Genomic DNA, 20485 nt, shown 5'->3' with positions numbered 1-20485 from the left:
AGTAAATATATAGATAAATATAGCAAATATAATATAAAGTATTTTTACTTTTTTTTTTTTAAACCAGTAGGAATGTTAAGTTAAATCCTTGATGTTTAAATCTCTTCCTCTTCTTATTTTTTTATATTTTAAGTGCTTATTTATGTATCTATTCTTATATTGTTTTATTTGCTTTGATAACCTGCTGCTGTAACACCACAACTTACCAGTTTGGGATCAATAAAGTCATTCTATTCTATTCTAATGAGCTGCAGAATGAGCAGGAACTACACAGAACAGATAATAAAAAGCAGGTATAGTTAAGTTTTCTTCACGCGTGTCCACCTTTGAACATCTTGTGACCTATTTTGGGGTCCTGAACCTCAGTTTGAGGACAGTAAACCATGCACCCTTTGGATTAACTGAATGTGGTATAACATCCTGTGCTGCATTCAAACATGTAAATAAATAAAAATAAGTTTTCTGCAGTACTTTAAGCAGCACCGGTCCTCTAAACTAGGGGTTCTCTACTGGTGGGTCGGGACCCAAAAGTGGGTCGTGGAGCTGTTTTCATTGGGCCGCAAATGTGTGACTGGAAAAAATATGCTGTGAAAAAGTCTGAAGTGCTTTTAAATTTTTTTTTTTTTCATTCAGTTTTATTTTTTCTCTCAGACTTTGTAACATAAAACAAATATAAACTTTCTGAAGTTTTTGTGTCCTGAGACTCGACCGCTTCAGAACCATGCTGCTCTAAACTTTTTTTTTTTTCTTACCTGCAGCTTCTTTTTGGGCGTCCTGAGAGGGAAAAGAAACGAGCAGAGATCGGGAGGTACAACTCACAAAATAAAGTCCGGTTTATTGTCAGACAACAAACTTCGCACATACATCAAAACAGGCCGTCATAAAAACAAAAAGTCGCTGACAAAAAACAAAGAAAAAAAAGAAAACAGGAAAAAGAAAAGAGGCTCTTTTCTTTGGCCTTCCCCTCCCATACAAACAAACGAGTTATGGTACAGCTAAAGTACATACATTAAATTTACTGGAATGCTCTGAGTTCAACGGCTTAAGAGGTTTTTGTCTTTCATGTTTGATTCTTTTTTTTTTAAACTGTTTTTTTTACACGTTTTGTTTTCCTGTCGAGATATCGTAACATGGTCAACCAAGTAAAACCTTTCGTTTAAAGAAGCACCGATTTGGTCTGACAAGATCGCTGCCGAGAGAGAGACTGACCCCCCCTCTTCCTCGTCCTCCTCCTCCTAACAATATGTACAAAAATATAAAATGTAAATAAAAATACAAACAAATTCTCCTTTCGTGTTGTTGTCGTTGAAGAGAAGCCGGATTTCTGCGTCGGTGTGTGTTGGCGTCGTTTCCTCTAGAAAAATTTGTTTTGAGGGGAGATCTGGTGTGTGTGTGTGTGTGTGGTAGATGTTTTGTTGAACTCTACTTGCTAATGACCATGTTGGATTTTTTTTTCATTTATTATTTTTTTTTTCCTTTTTTAAATCAGTCCTCCAGCCCCCCCACCTGTGACATATCAAAACAGTCAGAGGTGAAGAATCAGGAAGTGGGTTCAGCAGGATGGCGCGGCGCTGAGGAACGCAATCAATCGTCTTCGTCGGTTTTCTGCTTCTTGGTTTCGACGTCGTCCTGAAGGAAGACGAGAAGAAGAAGAGTTAGTGTCACGGCGAGCGATTTATCTCCATTTAAACATCGGAGGGATTTCGAGTCCTCACCTCGTCGTCATCGTCGTCGTCCTCAGCCGCCCGTTTTGTGCCGCCCTCGATCTCGTCGTCGTCGTCCTCCTCGTCTTCCTCATCGCCTGCGGAGCGAGGAAAGATTATGAGATGTTTGCACTCCATAAAGAAAACGATTAAAAAAACATTTAAAAACTGAAAGCGTACCTTCTCCCTCGTCTTCCTCGTCCTCCTCGTCCACTTCATCGTCGTCTTCATCGTCTACCTCGGGCTCGCCGTTCTCCTCGTTCTCCTGGAAAAATAAAAGTTTTAAAAGTTCATAAAACTGTAAAGAAAAAAAAAACAGAGGGAAACCAGAGTCCTGTAGGGAGCGGGTTGAGGCGATTACCTTTCCGTTGGTGGCAGCATCTTTGCCGTTCTCCTTCTCCTCCTGGAGCTTCTTCTCTTTCAGTTCCTGCAAAACAAAAACAAACAAACATTTCAATCAAAACAGCTGATCTATTACAACCTGCTAACTGATGGCCTGTTTATTGAGCCCCAGTGCATGCTGGGAGCTCAGCCCCTGTCAGATTGAAGCCTTCCTTTTTAAACTTCATGCTGCTCTCTGCAGATCCCCCCACTCTCCCTCCCCCTCCATCCCCTCTAATGTGTTGTAATCTGATACTTTGATGTGGCCCCAGGAGCACTCTGGGTATTGTAGTCTTCCGCCGGGTGCCGTCACCGCCATATGTCACGAGACACGCCCGGGAGAGGCACTGCAATACCCAGGATGCACCGCGCCATTTAAAATAACACAGCACGGCGCAGAAGCAGGGGAGGGCGGGAGGAGGGAGGGAGTGAGTGAGTGAGTGGGGGGGGAGTGGGGGGGGGGGGGGGTGGGCGATGGAGGAGGAGGAGGGAGGCGGCGGAGAGCGCGATACACGCTGCTGCTGCTGGCCGCTCGTTGTAACGGAGGCTGAGAAGGACAATAGAAGACGACACATGGCAGGCGAGGAGAAGCGCGCACACACCGTAACACACCGTAACACACACCTTCGGGGGGTTTCTGCGCCCCGCACACACCGGAAAACCGCCCGCCGAGTCTATTAATAGCGCTCGGTTTGCTCGTTGTGTCGACCTCGTCCCTCTTCTCCCCGCTGCACGTTCAGCCATATTGATTAATTGCTTCACATAATCTTATTGGTTCAAATCCATTAAGCTGTTTAGGAGCATCGGAGGCTCCTTTGGCACGAGACGAATGAGGTTGAGTTGAGCTCGAGGCTGCTCTCGCGCACTCCTCCACTGTGCGTAAAACGGCGCTTGTGCGTAAAAATGATCCACAACTAAAAATAGTGTCTGAGCGAGCACCCCGGATTACCAGCTAATACCAGGCCCCAACTTCTCCCTCTACACCTTCTCCATATGTTCATGTGTGACCCTCACTCATGATTATTCAGCCCCGCGGTATTATCTAAAGACTGGATCCGTCTGCTGTGAAGCGCCCCCCCCCCCCCTCACCGCGCGGGGGCTATTAAAGTTTTACCCGATCTGATCCAAAGTCCGACTGGTCGCTGAATTAACATTTACAGAAGCACAGAGAGTCAGAGAGAGTCCAGCCCGGTGACGGATCAACAAAGAGGGGAAAACCAGCAGCGTCACATCACACCTCCACAGCGCGGCCACACACACACACACACACACGGGAGAGAAGTGGGCTGCTTTACAGAAAAAAAGAGAGAAAAGTTTCCCCCTGAGACATAAACGCGCCCTGCAAGCGTGCTCCAAAAATACTGAAGAAGAAGAAGCGGAAGAAGAAGAAGAAGAAGCGGCGACTCGCTGACAGACTCTCCGGTAAACGGAGGCTGATCAAACAGAGCCCCGTTCAGCAGCCTGCCGACCTTCCCCGAGTCGGTAAACAAACCGGGTCGGCTCGGTGCAGCCAGGCAGGCCCGACGCTGCTGAGCCGATAAACAAATAAACAAATAAATGGAAGAGGACTTGTGGAAGTTGACATCAGGGAGAGTTACGCACCGCCTGCCTGCCTCTCCGTCCTCCATTCAAACACTAACTTCAGCTCCAGACCCAGCTGGAGACCCCCCCCCCTCCTCCAGTCCGCTGCTCAGCCCCAGCAGCTACTTATCACTCTATCAATTAAACAATCCGGGATATTAGCTGGAAGCCCTGCTGCCGCTGATTTTATCCCGAAGATGGATTTTAAAAAATGTGCGCGTCAACTGGAGAGCTGGAGAAGCCGGAGAGAGAGAGAGAGAGAGAGAGAGAGAGAGAGAGAGAGAGAGAGAGAGAGAGAGCGGCTGGAGGTAGAGTCCGTGTTTGGGTTCCGGAGCTGCTGCTGCGCGTGTTTCGGAGAAGGAGAACCGAGGAGCCGCTCTGTATAAACAAAAGAACCCGCGCAGGACAATGAGACAGCCGGGTCTCCGTGACGCGGGGCTCGAACCCTCTTTTACCTTTTATTTCTATTTGGAATCATATTTTTACACCAAAGGTCAGATTAAAAAATATATATATAAATATCAGGAAAAAAAGACACCGGCTGAGTCCGAGTGAGCGCGAGGAGACGACGGAGGGTTTAAAAAAAAAAAGAAAAAAAAGAATGTAGGTTAGAGGCTGGAGAGAGAGCGGAGGTGTGATCTTACCTTTGCAGAGATATCCTTTCCGGAGTCAACTTTTGTGTCGGCCATTGTTTTTTTTTAGTTGATTAAAATAAAGGACGGCTTGAAAATGAAAGGTTGAATAAAGTAAATCCTCCTTCTCTTTGCTCAGTGGATCTAACAGTGTTATATTGTGCCAGTGGCCAGCGCTGCTCACGGCCGACGCTTTAATATAGCCTAGTGGGCGGAGTCAAGAGGCATGTCGGTGGCGTGTGATTGGCTGAGAGCGCCCACAGAGGTGTTCTCCTCGCGCGTTGGAGTGGAACAATGGGGTAGAATCACTAAGACACGCCCCCTTCTTCTTTACATCCTCCGCTGTTACCGTCCACAAAAACAATTCACCGATTAAAACTCGACGAAAACACCGGGAGACACCGGGAGAAACCGCTTTCCACCGAGCTGCGCACTTCACGTGAGGACTGACTCCTCTTGACGTGACGTGATGTCACTTTGTGATTGATTGATGTTCGTCTGCTCGAGTCAAGCGGAGAGGAGGACGGTTTCCCGCCCACCTCCGCGACGAGGGAATAAGAGGCTTTAACGGAGAGAGAGAGAGAGAGAGAGGAGGGGGGGAAAGCAAAATGTCGACGGTGTGTTTACAGATTAAATGTGTGTGAAGACAACACGGCAGCTTCTCCACTCGAGAATCAGTTAAAAGGTTTTTTTTAAATGTGTAACACCGCCGCCGCCATGTTTCATCAAAGCTGTTAATCGATGAGTGAAGCCCCGCCCCCCTCTCCCTTCATCTCTCTGTATGTGTGAAGCCCCGCCCCTCCCTCGCCTCTCTGTATGAGTGAGGCCCCGCCCCCTCCCTCGTCTCTGTATGAGTGAAGCCCCGCCCCCTCCCTCGTCTCTGTATGAGTGAAGCCCCGCCCCCTCCCTCGTCTCTCTGTATGTGCGCACTTGACGCTCTTCGACTTTTTTTTATATAAGAGCCATAAATCCGTGCGCCAAGGTCGACGCACAATCAAACAAATAAACAAACAAACAAACGTTAACACTTTGACACGGTGTAGATCAGTGAGCTGGTGCAGTCACAGTGCTGGTGGCCTCATTTCCTCATCCTCCATTGTTTAGAAGCCACGAAGAAAAAAAAAAAAGGAGGAGGGAGGAAGGCATTAAAAAAAAAGAAAAAAAAGCAGTGCGACATGAAGAGACATGCGATGAGACAAAGTGAGAGAGGAGTGTAAATGTGCTCATGAGGTGAAACAACAACACGCATTCTGTTTCTTACCGAGGTTAGCACTCATGTCTTTAACAAGCTGAGCATGAGGAGGACAAAGCGGCACACACAATAAAAAAGCGGCCGCCATTGCTGGCTGAGGATGGGGGGGATGGGAGCAGAGTGGTCCGGTGACAGGCAAAGCCCACATTCACATTCTGCTCTGATGACGCACACGGCCGCCGAGGACGACTCTGATTGGTCGGATAAAGTGGAATAACCACAGCTTTGGCGCACGGCGAGCGCTGATTGGCTCACGGGGGACGTCGATCAATTCAAACTGTGCTGTGGAGACGCGGCGGTAAACTCCGGGTCTGGATTCTGGATCTGGACAGAACGGGTCGGTGGAGAGTTTCACTTCAGGCTTTCACATGTTTAGATTTCCATTCTGCTGAAGCGCCCTGGTCTGTGAGAGTATCAGCATCACTACAACATGGAGCTGCAGCTTCCATTTACCTGGGTTTAAATAATAATAATAATAATAATAATAATAATAATAATGCTGAAGCAGGTGTGTTTGAGATCCGAGCAGAGAGGAAGTGATCCCTCCACACAGTCAAACTCTTCTTCTCTTACCGTGTTTTGAGTCAAATATATTTCAATCAGCAGCGTTCACATTAAAATGTTCTGACTTGAAGAACAGGAGAAAAAAGATTTCCATGCAGGTGAAAAGAGCAAAATGATTTTAAATGATGGAACCAGGCGGCACACCTGAAGTCCCAGAAAGTGAAGAAGACAAAACAACATCTCAGACTCACATGTGAGATGATAACTAGACAACATATTTCATTTTTAACAGTTTTTTTATTGTGTTTTCAATTAGCAGCATCAATGTTCATTTGTTTGCAACTTACACTGCAAATATACATTTACACATATTTAACACAATGGAATGAAGAGTGTCTAAAGTTAACTCCCCCCCACCACCCAGGTGTCCCCTCATGTCCAGATGTTACACGATAAATATTGCATTAGTGTTTATAGTAAACTTAAATGTATCCCATAATATGTGCGAGGAGTTTCAGTAAAGTTTTGATTTATATAATTAACATTAATAACAAAGATATGCAAACAGACAAAATGTAAAGTAATATATTAAAAAAAAACAAAAAAACATAAATAAATAAAATAAAAGACAAAAAATAAAAAAGGTCAGATAGAATAAACAGAAGAAAGGAAGGAAAAAAGGAAATTAGTTAGAGAAATAATAGTGATGAAATTAAATAAATAAATAGGAGGGGGGGTTAATTTTTTTTTAAAGAGACTTTAGGGGCTCCGTAGAAAACAGCTTTATTTATTATATTTGTGATTTATTCTCCAAAGAAGCCAGTAAGGTCATGACACCTGTGCTCTCTAACTTTTGGCACGCTGTAAAATGTAAAAAAATGTTTTACCTGTTCTCACTGCTGTTTGTTTAACTTTTGCATAAACTGTTCAGGAACTACGATATGCTGTATGCAATGAAACAACAATAAACATGTAAATTGAAGCAAGTTCCATTTTCTGCCAGAGCTTTGACGTTACCAGCGCTGACTGCGGAGACTATAAAAGACAATACCAGTCTGTAAACTAATTCCTTTAGTGTGGTCCTCCTTCTTTTCTTTTCTTTTTTTTAGTTATTAAAATGTTTCTCCTTCATTCACAGAGAAATGCACATTTCAAGTCATTCACACACTTTTACAAACGCAGGTCTTACTGAGTGTATTTGATTCAAGATTCAAAAAACTTTATTGTCTATCACATGGTGACAGAAAATGACCTTTTGTTGAGGCTCAACATGAAAACATACAAACATTCACACTAACACTCACATTAGGTCATAAATAGCTTAAAGTACCCTAAATAGGTAAAACACATACGCACAGCATTTAAAAAACATTACATTAGTCTGATTTCATGTCAAAAGAAAGTCGAGCTCCTGCAGTGGAAACGCTCCAACATGGCCTTGAATCTTCACCAGTTACAAACCAGTTGCAAACCAGTGCAAGCGTTGAGAGGCTGGGCCGAGCGGTCAGCTGTTCTGGGGCCCCTAACCCCCCGAGGAGCCCCCTAAAGCCTCAGGTTCAATGTGTGTCAATTGGTTGTGCATAATTTGATTAACTGCAGATTTGTTTAGGAATTTGCACCATTGAAGTACAATATCAACTGAGACAGGTCCGGGATCTCTACTTAATCTCCTGGCCCCGTCCTGTAGAGGGGCCCCGGGTCAGTACATAGCTTTCAGACCGCACTTATTTAAGTTATAATTGGGGCCAAAAGATAACATTTTCACTGCGGGGCCCCTCAGCAGTTTGATCTGACCGCACTGTGAGGAGTTTGGTTCCCCAGTGACAGAACACAGACGTCCATATTCATATAAAGTTATTAACTGCAGAGATAGCTAACAGTCATTTTAAGAGTAAAGTTAGTGTAGTGGTCATACATTAGTCCCTGATTCACCAGCAGATGAGTCTGTAGCTGTAGTTTGTAACTTTTTGTCTTGCCGTCTTTTTATTTTGAAAGGGTGCAATTTAACTACATTTATAATTTATTTGTTGTTGACAACCTCCGCTGTAGAACAAAGAAGCCGATGCAGAAGTGCAGAATCCTGCAGTTCACAGAGTGGCCACTAGAGGCGAGACAGGATTTCCAGTATGGAGACCGCCATCGATGGGACTCCAGCGCCCCCTGCAGGAACAGATGGGGGACGTCACCCAAGCGTCTTCCAGTAATGTTTACAGGTTCTCTTTTAAGAGGAATTTGGTATTTGTAACTTCTCCCTTTATGTGTTTTTCAAGTTTTGGAGTCTAAATGACTTAAACATACTAAAAGTTTTTTTTTGCGACTTTGCACTAGTGGTTGAGTACTCAAGACAGGTCCTGGTCTTGTGACCACTTTCTGAAGGTCTCGATCTAGTCTCCGTAGATACTCGTCCTCAGTGTCTCCCTGTAGTCTCACTGCTGCATCTTTGAATGTCTCATTTCACTTTAACAAACTCTCAGACAGTAATATCCACCTGATGACATCACACATTGACCTTATGACATCACACATTGACCTTATGACATCACACATTGACCTTATGACATCACACATTGACCTTTGTTACCGTTCCTTTGAGCTGTTTGACCTGACTTTGGGATCCCTAACCACTTCCTGTTTCTGTGCTTAACTTCATGTCCTAACCTTCACTCTACCTTACTTTATTTCAAAATAAAAGCACACAGGAAGTGTACTCTCAGTTTAAGACAGGACAAACCTTCAGAAGTGATTAAGCATGATTAGCTATTGAAATGTAGACATTAAATTCAGTCATAAACAGCCCTACAAATTAAATACTATTTTACTGTAGCAAACTTCCTGGACCTCCCTTTAGGGCAGGGGTTCTCAACTGGTGGGTCGGAACCCAAAAGTGGCTCTCGGAGCTGTTTTCAGTGAGTTGTCTAAAAGTCTCTGAAGAGTTTTTTAAGAGACAAGATTGTTCTGTTCCGTTTCTTTGTTCCATCTGAGGTCCAAAGTGCACAATCTTTATTTAAAGCAATCTGATCGATTGAAAAATATTAAAAATTTGGGTCGCGATTTTTCCTGGTGGTGGGTCCTGAGGGTGAACAAGGTGAGATCCAACGCTTTAGAGGACGGACCTTGATTGGCTGTAGTGATGTTGTGAAAGTCTTCATATTTCTGAATCCTCTTTTATCAGCTGTTCCGTAGTTTGTTTAAAGGAGACATATTATAAAAAGCCACTTCTACAGTGTTGTTGAACATATATTTGTGTAACCTGAGAGTCTACTGACCCACAACATGTGAAATAAACCATCCAGTCCTTTGTTTGTGGTCTGCATAAGTCTTACAACACAGAGAAAAATGCTCTGTTTCAAATGTGCTCTCCTTGTGATGTCACAGTGGGATTCTGGTAAAAAAAAAAAATCCCCTCCCCTCCCCTGGTATCTCCACCCATGGACTCCACCCCCAGCCTAGAACAAAACTATTGCACAGATAGGCCATTTTTATTCTCTCTACAGAGGAGTGATGTCTACGGGGAAAACTCAGGGGGGGGTCATTGCATTTAAAGAGACACACACACCAAAACGGAGCGTTCTGAGAGAGCTGGTTTATACAGGGTCACAAACCTCCTCTGGTGCTTGATTCATGTTATATTTTGACCAAAGCACAGCACAGATGATTCATTTAGACCACAGGGGGGCTGTTTGAAAAGGTGGAGGAGGAGGATAATATGTCCTCTTTAAAGCACATCAACCTTCTGTTGGTGCTAAACAAACTTATAATTCTCAAATTCGCAGGCAAATCTAAATTAAACAATCTTAAAGATTTCTTTCTAAAGCCGCTTTGAAGCTCAGAAACCTCATGAAACCACCTCAGAAATGACGTTTTTACGTATGAACCGACTTCAGCTGAGTGTAAAGTTCATCAATGGAGCGTGTTTAAAGTGGAGTTTAAATATTTGGAGCCTCAGAGGTGACACTAATCCGGGTTTAGAGTTAATCCAGGCTGCTGCGGCTCACCCTGCAGGGGATGAACCCGAGCAGAGACACTTTGAGTCTGTTTTGTTTCTGCTCTTCAGACCGACGTGGATATGTGAGACAGAGAAGAAGAAGCAGCAGATGAAGTCTCTCGGGGGTCTGGCTGCTCGTGTTTCTCCAGTCGGCCGTCGTTCAGACGACGTGTTTGAACCTGTTGCAGGGACACAGGGAAGTGGACGCTTTCAGCAGGAAGAATCAACAAACGCAGGCTCCTATCAGCGAGGCTGTGATGAAGAATGTGTTCAGATAAAACATGCAGACGGGGGAGGGGGGTCTCGTTTGGGAGCCTCGTTCTTTCCTTCAGGGAATTTGACTAATTTTTCTGTGTGACTTTTATTTTAATTTAAATTTTTGTTCTTGCTTTAATTTTATTTAAACATGCACAAAGGCGCCCGTCTGTGTCAATAGTCAACTCAAAACTTCAGTTCCTCACAACGGGTTTTAAGAGAAATGTCCAAAAATGGTAAAACCTTTAGTTTATATATAAAATCAATTGACATGGAATAAGTCCAATTATTAAGGATTAGAAAGGTGACATATAATCCACTTACAATGCAGAAATAAATTGTGAGTTGAATGATATGAATAGGAAATAATCGGATATAATGCTATATGACACGATACGGTAAGATACCGTGTATATCAGTACGATGCAACGCGATAAAGTACGACATGTTACAATACAGTAGAGGCGTTTTCACATCTGCACTCCTGAAAATATCTAGATCATTTCAGGAGGATGTTCTCCTGATCTGGTTGTTCACACATGACGCTGTGAAAGAACTTTATGTTTTATTTATTCTGAAGAACTCGTCCACTAAAGTCTCAAACGTTCTGTCGTCATCTTCACTGTAACACGATCTAAAACGAGTGGTCAAACTCTTTTAACCACTCTGAGAGCCAAAATGGCCGCTGCTGCAGCTGGAAATATCAGAACAGTAAAACAGGATGCGATATGATATGATGATAGGATAGGATACGTTTGATTATTATACCATTATTGTCTGTAAATGTGTCTTGAACAGTGTCTCCAGCATTAAGCTGACTCCACAGTGGAACTAACTAAACTAATGGAAACCCCAAGCAACAAATATCGTACATCACGTTCTTTGCTCCAGTCCTGGTGTTTTGATATTTTCTTCTTATTTATTTTGTCTAGCCAATTGTTGAAGGTTTGTCTTTTCCAAAATGTGTGATAGATCACTCGTTACATATTTGATTATTCATGTAGTTTCAAGATAATACTAGAATAAGCCTCTGCATAGTGTGTGTGTGTGTGTGTGTGTGTGTGTGTGTGTATGTGTGTGTGTGTGTGTGTGTGTGTTATCTGGCACAAGAGGAAGTGCTCGTTGGACCATGACTTCCTCTGGTGTCTCTGTGAAGTAACACACAGTTTCATGTGAAGCAGAGGAGAAGTGAGCACATCTGGGTGTCACTCCTGTTCACAAACTTGTTTTTTTAATGCAGAATTTTCTGCTCCGACGGATCTGAAACCTTCACTGCTCTCGCAGAAAAAAGAACGCCGAGCAGGAGGGAATCATCATCATCGGATCAGAGATAAATAAATGATCCAATCAGAGCGCTGATTCTGAACGCGGGCCGACGTCAGGCGTGGGAACTTGTTCAAGAAGAAATTGATTCAGATCACTTTTTAGATTCTGGATAAGCTCAACCGTCTAAAGAAAAACACAGCTGCAAAGGCTCATGGGTAGTGTAGTTCTTGGAGCCATTCTACAGCAAAGTGGAAATATTTCACTCCACTTAATTAAAGCAGAAACCGGCTGATGCTGAAGCTGATGCTGGTGTAAAAATCCTGCAGTTCCTGGAGTGTCCACTAGAGGCTGGCTGCAGAAGCACAGGAAGTCACATACACACCCATTCTAAAAAGTCTGTTTTTACAGCAGAGATTAACATGTTTACAGCCTGGTTCAAAAAACCAAATAGGTGTGATTAGCTCATGTCTAGATGGACACACACTGTACGGGGGGTGAATGTTTTGATGACTCATCAGTTTTGATTTGATGAAGGATAAGAGTTATTCACAATAAGGCGTGTAGCTGACCTGATTGACAGGTGGGCGCAGTGTAACGGTTTGTCAGGAGGTTTAAAACCCGCCTCAGCATTTCCAGCATGGAGACCGCCATCGATGGGACTCCAGCGCGCCCTGCAGGAACAGACGGGTGATGTCACTAATATTTACAGTCTTTGGTCCACATCTTAGAGAAGAGTAGCCTTGGCTCAAAATGAATGTAAGATAGTGGGCCACCTTAACACAAGCGGTAGCTACCATCTGGTTTTATTTACCAGTACGAGTAGTGAACAATATTCCCCCTGCACTAGAAACTCTTCTATGTATTTAGCTAGCTAAGGACAAGACAATTTTCCCCCCAACTATCAGAGGGGCGTGGCCTGATTCAAGACTGATCGCAACCGATCATTTGTCCAAATAAACTTTTTTAAAATCGGTTAAGATTTGAATATCGTCTCGTGTGTAGCGAGCCCTAGTCGGACCGTCAGGCGCAAACAGAGTTGCAGCTTGCTCACATGTTTTGATTTCAAACACTTGGGGATCAGACACTGAGAGGAGCCGCTCGGTGATGAACGTCACATTTAAACCCGGTTTGGAATATGAGTTGAGTTTCCTTTTTCTTTCATCCTGTTTTTTCCAGCCAATGAAACTCCTCTCTCTCTCCTCGTCTTCCTCATCAGGCTCGTCCGCAGCTTCATCTCACTGTCGGATCAACATCATCTCCCTCTCCCTCTCTCTCTCTCTCCCTCTATCTCCCTCTCTCTCTCTCTCTCTCTCTCTCTCTGTCTCTCTCTCCTCCTTCCTGTTATCTCCTCCTCACTTTGAAGATTGAGAATCCCTCTCACTGTCCTCCCCTCCGGCTCTCTCTCTCTCTCCTTCTCCCACTCTCTCCCTCCCTCTCTCTATCCTCCCCTCTTTCTCTCTCTCTCTCCCTCTCCCTCTCTCTCTATCTCTCCCTCTCTCTCTCTCTCTCCTCCCTCCCCCCATCTCTCTCTCTCCCTCTCCCTCTCTCTCTCTCTCTCTCTCCCCCCCTCTCTCTCTCTGTATTGATCTGCCTGTAGAGGACATTGTGTCTGATGTATGACAGTACATGGAGGAGAGAGAGAGAGAGAGAGATCACTGATTGTCACCTCGAGGTGTCTTTGATCGACATTTCTTTTGTGCCGATATATCAAGGTGTTCTTTTTTAAGTCGTTCTTTAGGGGCGCAGGATGGCCTAGCGGTTATGTTGCATGCCCCATGTGCAGAGGCTGGAGTGCTCGTGACAGCGGCCGTGGGTTTGAGTCCGACCTTGACCTTTTGCTGCGTGTCATCCCCTGCTCTCTCCCTCACAACGTTTCCTGTCTGTCTTCAGCTGTCAAATGGCAGAAAAATATAACTTATAAATATATAATTTAAAGTCAGAATCCACTTCACCCCAAGACGATGTGACAACAGAATAAAACATCTAAATCAAGCTGGTGCAGTCAATGTATTTGCTACATCAGATCCAATTTAAGTTTAATCTGAGTTTCTCTCTAAGGCTGGCGACACACTTGATGATTTTACAATCTGAACTGAATCTTAAAAACACATGAGACCACAGACATGAGGACAGAACAGATTATTAACATCTTAACAGCGAGCTTTAAAAATACTATAGATCTTCATTCCTAATTTTCAAACCCCGATGCAGCCACAAACAAACAAGACAGAGCATCAGGGATCCATTCCTAATCACAGGTCGGCAAATTCTGATGTCAGAGAGCGGAGAAGCTGCTTCCATAAACCAAAACACTAACTCCCTGCAACCAAAGTTATGAAAGTGTTTTGATACTTTGATTGTGTGATAGTTTGCAGGGTTGTTGCAGGGAACATAGGATGGAGGGAACATAGGAAGGAGGCAACATAGGGCTAAGGGAATATAGGGCTGAGGGAACATAGGATGGAGGGAACATAGGATGGAGGGAACATAGGGCTGAGGGAACATAGGATAGAGGGAACATAGGATGGAGGGAACATAGGATGGAGGCAACATAGGGCTCAGGGAAGATAGAGCTGAGGGAACATAGGATGGAGGGAACATAGGGCTGGAGGAACATAGGATAGAGGGAACATAGGGCTGAGGGAACATAGGATGGAGGGAACATAGGGCTGAGGGAACATAGTGCTGAGGGAACATAGGGCTGAGGGAACATAGGATGGAGGGAACATAGGGCTGAGGGAACATAGGGCTGAGGGAACATAGAGCTGAAGGAACATAGGATGGAGGGAACATAGAGCTGAGGGAACATAGGATGGAGGGAATATAGGGCTGAGGGAACATAAGGCTGAGGGAACATAAGATGGAGGGAACATAGGATGGAGGGAACATAGAGCTGAGGGAACATAGAGTTAAGGGAACATAGGATGGAGGGAACATAGGGCTGAGGGAACATAGGATGGAGGGAACATAGGGCTGAGGGAACATAGGATGGAGGGAACATAGAGCTGATGGAACATAGGATGGAGGGAACATAGGGCTGGGGGAACATAGGATGGAGGGAGCATAGGGCTGAGGGAACATAGTGCTGAGGGAACATAGGATGGAGGGAACATAGGATGGATGGAATATAGGATGGAGGGAACATAGGGCTGAGGGAACATAGGATGGAGGGAACATAGAGCTGAGGGAACATAGAGTTAAGGTATCATAGGATGGAGGGAACATAGGGCTGAGGGAACATAGGGCTGAGGGAACATAGGATGGAGGGAACATAGGATGGAGGCAACATAGGGCTGAGGGAACATAGAGCTGAAGGAACATAGGATGGAGGGAACATAGAGCTGAGGGAACATAGGATGGAGGGAATATAGGGCTGAGGGAACATAAGGCTGAGGGAACATAAGATGGAGGGAACATAGGGCTGAGGGAACATAGAGCAGAGGGAACATGGAGTTAAGGGAACATAGGATGGAGGGAACATAGGGCTGAGGGAACATAGGGCTGAGGGAACATAGGATGGAAGGAACATAGGATGAGGGGAACATAGAGCTGATGGAACATAGGATGGAGGGAACATAGAGCTGATGGAACATAGATGGAGGGAACATAGGGCTGAGGGAATATAGGATGGAGGGAACATAGGGCTGAGGGAACATAGAGCTGAGGGAACATAGAGTTAAGGGAACACAGGATGGAGGGAACATAGGGCTGAGGGAACATAGGATGGAGGGAACATAGGGCTGAGGGAACATAGGATGGAGGGAACATAGGATGGAGGGAACATAGGGCTGGGGGAACATAGGATGGAGGGAACATAGGGCTGGGGGAACATAGGATGGAGGGAGCATGGGCTGATGGAACATAGTGCTGAGGGAACATAGGATGGAGGGAACATAGGATGGATGGAATATAGGATGGAGGGAACATAGGGCTGAGGGAACATAGGATGGAGGAAACATAGAGCTGAGGGAACATAGAGTTAAGGTATCATAGGATGGAGGGACATAGGGCTGAGGGAACATAGGATGGAGGGAACAAAGGATGGAGGCAACATAGGGCTGAGGGAACAGAGAGCTGAAGGAACATAGGATGGAGGGAACATAGAGCTGAGGGAACATAGGATGGAGGGAACATAGGGCTGAGGGAAAATAAGGCTGAGGGAACATAGGATGGAGGGAACATAGGGCTGAGGGAACATAGAGCAGAGGGAACATGGAGTTAAGGGAACATAGGATGGAGGGAACATAGGGCTGAGGGAACATAGGGCTGAGGGAACATAGAGTTAAGGGAACACAGGATGGAGGGAACATAGGGCTGAGGGAACATAGGATGGAGGGAACATAGGATGGAGGGAACATAGGGCTGGGGGAACATAGGATGGAGGGAACATAGGGCTGGGGGAACATAGGATGGAGGGAGCATGGGCTGATGGAACATAGTGCTGAGGGAACATAGGATGGAGGGAACATAGGATGGATGGAATATAGGATGGAGGGAACATAGGGCTGAGGGAACATAGGATGGAGGGAACATAGAGCTGAGGGAACATAGAGTTAAGGTATCATAGGATGGAGGGAACATAGGGCTGAGGGAACATAGGGCTGAGGGAACATAGGATGGAGGGAACAAAGGATGGAGGCAACATAGGGCTGAGGGAACAGAGAGCTGAAGGAACATAGGATGGAGGGAACATAGGGCTGAGGGAAAATAAGGCTGAGGGAACATAGGATGGAGGGAACATAGGGCTGAGGGAACATAGAGCAGAGGGAACATGGAGTTAAGGGAACATAGGATGGAGGGAACATAGGGCTGAGGGAACATAGGGCTGAGGGAACATAGAGTTAAGGGAACACAGGATGGAGGGAACATAGGGCTGAGGGAACATAGGATGGAGGGAACATAGGGCTGAGGGAACATAGGATGGAGGGAACATAGGATGGAGGGAACATAGGGCTGGGGGAACATAGGATGGAGGGAACATAGGGCTGGGGGAACATAGGATGGAGGGAGCATGGGCTGATGGAACATAGTGCTGAGGGAACATAGGATGGAGGGAACATAGGATGGATGGAATATAGGATGGAGGGAACATAGGGCTGAGGGAACATAGGATGGAGGGAACATAGAGCTGAGGGAACATAGAGTTAAGGTATCATAGGATGGAGGGAACATAGGGCTGAGGGAACATAGGGCTGAGGGAACATAGGATGGAGGGAACAAAGGATGGAGGCAACATAGGGCTGAGGGAACAGAGAGCTGAAGGAACATAGGATGGAGGGAACATAGAGCTGAGGGAACATAGGATGGAGGGAACATAGGGCTGAGGGAAAATAAGGCTGAGGGAACATAGGATGGAGGGAACATAGGGCTGAGGGAACATAGAGCAGAGGGAACATGGAGTTAAGGGAACATAGGATGGAGGGAACATAGGGCTGAGGGAACATAGGATGGAGGCAACATAGGGCTGAGGGAACATAGAGCTGAAGGAACATAGGATGGAGGGAACATAGAGCTGAGGGAACATAGGATGGAGGGAACATAGGATGGAGGGAACATAGGGCTGATGGAACATAGAGCAGAGGGAACATGGAGTTAAGGGAACATAGGATGAGGGAACATAGGGCTGAGGGAACATAGGATGGAGGGAACATAGGGCTGAGTTAACATAGAGCTGAGGGAACATAGAGTTAAGGGAACATAGGATGGAGAGAACATAGGGCTGAGGGAAAATAGGATGGAGGGAACATAGGGCTGAGGGAACATATGATGGAAGGAACATAGGATGGAGTGAACATAGAGCTGATGGAACATAGGATGGAGGGAACATAGAGCTGATGGAACATAGGATTGAGGGAACATAGGGCTGAGGGAACATAGAGCTGAGGGAACATAGAGTTAAGGGAACATAGGATGGAGGGAACATAGGGCTGAGGGAACATAGGATGGAGGGAACATAGGGCTGAGGGAACATAGGATGGAGGGAACATAGGATGGAGGGAACATAGAGCTGAGGGAACATAGAGTTAAGGTATCATAGGATGGAGGGAACATAGGGCTGAGGGAACATAGGGCTGAGGGAACATAGGATGGAGGGAACATAGGGCTGAGGGAACATAGAGCTGAAGGAACATAGGATGGAGGGAACATAGAGCTGAGGGAACATAGGATGGAGGGAACATAGGATGGAGGGAACATAGGGCTGAGGGAACATAGAGCAGAGGGAACATGGAGTTAAGGGAACATAGGATGGAGGGAACATAGGGCTGAGGGAACATAGGGCTGAGGGAACATAGGATGGAGGGAACATAGGGCTGAGGGAAAATAAGGCTGAGGGAACATAGGATGGAGGGAACATAGGGCTGAGGGAACATAGAGCAGAGGGAACATGGAGTTAAGGGAACATAGGATGGAGGGAACATAGGGCTGAGGGAACATAGGGCTGAGGGAACATAGGATGGAGGCAACATAGGGCTGAGGGAACATAGAGCTGAAGGAACATAGGATGGATGGAACATAGAGCTGAGGGAACATAGGATGGAGGGAACATAGGATGGAGGGAACATAGGGCTGAGGGAACATAGAGCAGAGGGAACATGGAGTTAAGGGAACATAGGATGAGGGAACATAGGGCTGAGGGAACATAGGGCTGAGGGAACATAGGATGGAGGGAACATAGGGCTGAGGGAAAATAAGGCTGAGGGAACATAGGATGGAGGGAACATAGGGCTGAGGGAACATAGAGCAGAGGGAACATGGAGTTAAGGGGACATAGGATGGAGGGAACATAGGGCTGAGGGAACATAGGGCTGAGGGAACATAGGATGGAGGCAACATAGGGCTGAGGGAACATAGAGCTGAAGGAACAGAGGATGGAGGGAACATAGAGCTGAGGGAACATAGGATGGAGGGAACATAGGATGGAGGGAACATAGGGCTGAGGGAACATAGAGCAGAGGGAACATGGAGTTAAGGGAACATAGGATGGAGGGAACATAGGGCTGAGGGAACATAGGATGGAGGGAACATAGGGCTGAGGGAACATAGGATGGAGGGAACATAGGATGGAGGGAACATAGAGCTGAGGGAACATAGAGTCAAGGTATCATAGGATGGAGGGAACATAGGGCTGAGGGAACATAGGGCTGAGGCAACATAGGATGGAGGCAACATAGGGCTGAGGGAACATAGAGCTGAAGGAACATAGGATGGAGGGAACATAGAGCTGAGGGAACATAGGATGGAGGGAACATAGGATGGAGGGAACATAGGGCTGAGGGAACATAGAGCAGAGGGAACATGGAGTTAAGGGAACATAGGATGGAGGGAACATAGGGCTGAGGGAACATAGGGCTGAGGGAAAATAGGATGGAGGGAACATAGGGCTGAGGGAACATAGAGCTGAGGGAACATAGAGTTAAGGGAACATAGGATGGAGGGAACATAGGGCTGAGGGAACATAGGATGGAGGGAACATAGGATGGAGGGAACATAGAGCTGATGGAACATAGGATGGAGGGAACATAGAGCTGATGGAACATAGGATGGAGGGAACCTAGGGCTGAGGGAACATAGAGCAGAGGGAACATGGAGTTAAGGGAACATAGGATGGAGGGAACATAGGGCTGAGGGAACATAGGGCTGAGGGAACATAGGGCTGAGGGAACATAGAGCAGAGGGAACATGGAGTTAAGGGAACATAGGATGGAGGGAACATAGGGCTGAGGGAACATAGGATGGAGGGAACATAGGGCTGAGGGAACATAGAGCTGAGGGAACATAGAGTTAAGGGAACATAGGATGGAGGGAACATAGGGCTGAGGGAACATAGGATGGAGGGAACAACGGATGGAGGGAACATAGGGCTGGGGGAACATAGGATGGAGGGAACATAGGGCTGGGGGAACATAGGATGGAGGGAGCATAGGGCTGATGGAACATAGTGCTGAGGGAACATAGGGCTGAGGGAACATAGAGCTGAGGGAACATAGAGTTAAGGGAACATAGGATGGAGGGAACATAGGGCTGAGGGAACATAGGATGGATGGAACATAGGGCTGAGGGAACATAGGATGGAGGGAACATAGGATGGAGGGAACATAGAGCTGAGGGAACATAGAGTCAAGGTATCATAGGATGGAGGGAACATAGGGCTGAGGGAACATAGGGCTGAGGCAACATAGGATGGAGGCAACATAGGGCTGAGGGAACATAGAGCTGAAGGAACATAGGATGGAGGGAACATAGAGCTGAGGGAACATAGGATGGAGGGAACATAGGATGGAGGGAACATAGGGCTGAGGGAACATAGAGCAGAGGGAACATGGAGTTAAGGGAACATAGGATGGAGGGAACATAGGGCTGAGGGAACATAGGGCTGAGGGAAAATAGGATGGAGGGAACATAGGGCTGAGGGAACATAGAGCTGAGGGAACATAGAGTTAAGGGAACATAGGATGGAGGGAACATAGGGCTGAGGGAACATAGGATGGAGGGAACATAGGATGGAGGGAACATAGAGCTGATGGAACATAGGATGGAGGGAACATAGAGCTGATGGAACATAGGATGGAGGGAACCTAGGGCTGAGGGAACATAGAGCAGAGGGAACATGGAGTTAAGGGAACATAGGATGGAGGGAACATAGGGCTGAGGGAACATAGGGCTGAGGGAACATAGGGCTGAGGGAACATAGAGCAGAGGGAACATGGAGTTAAGGGAACATAGGATGGAGGGAACATAGGGCTGAGGGAACATAGGATGGAGGGAACATAGGGCTGAGGGAACATAGAGCTGAGGGAACATAGAGTTAAGGGAACATAGGATGGAGGGAACATAGGGCTGAGGGAACATAGGATGGAGGGAACAACGGATGGAGGGAACATAGGGCTGGGGGAACATAGGATGGAGGGAACATAGGGCTGGGGGA

At 46.1% G+C, this 20485-nt stretch overlaps 1 protein-coding gene across 1 annotated transcript; it reads right to left on the bottom strand.

Moving 5' to 3' along the window:
• Nucleotides 1-809: 809 nt before the first annotated feature.
• ptmab (prothymosin alpha b) lies at nt 810-4775 on the bottom strand. The gene is made up of 5 exons (XM_061045495.1): nt 4310-4775; nt 2065-2130; nt 1884-1968; nt 1716-1801; nt 810-1629 (listed from the first exon to the last, which is right to left on the bottom strand). The coding sequence occupies exons 1-5, from the start codon at nt 4352-4354 to the stop codon at nt 1585-1587; spliced, it is 327 nt and encodes a 108-aa protein (XP_060901478.1). The 5' UTR covers nt 4355-4775; the 3' UTR covers nt 810-1584.
• Between the last annotated feature and the right edge of the window lie 15710 nt (nt 4776-20485).

This window comes from Labrus mixtus, chromosome 8 (assembly GCF_963584025.1).
Source record: "Labrus mixtus chromosome 8, fLabMix1.1, whole genome shotgun sequence".
Taxonomy (NCBI): Eukaryota; Metazoa; Chordata; class Actinopteri; order Labriformes; family Labridae; genus Labrus; species Labrus mixtus.
Note: the sequence above shows the minus strand (reverse complement) of the source record. Positions and strands in the feature narration are given on the sequence as shown.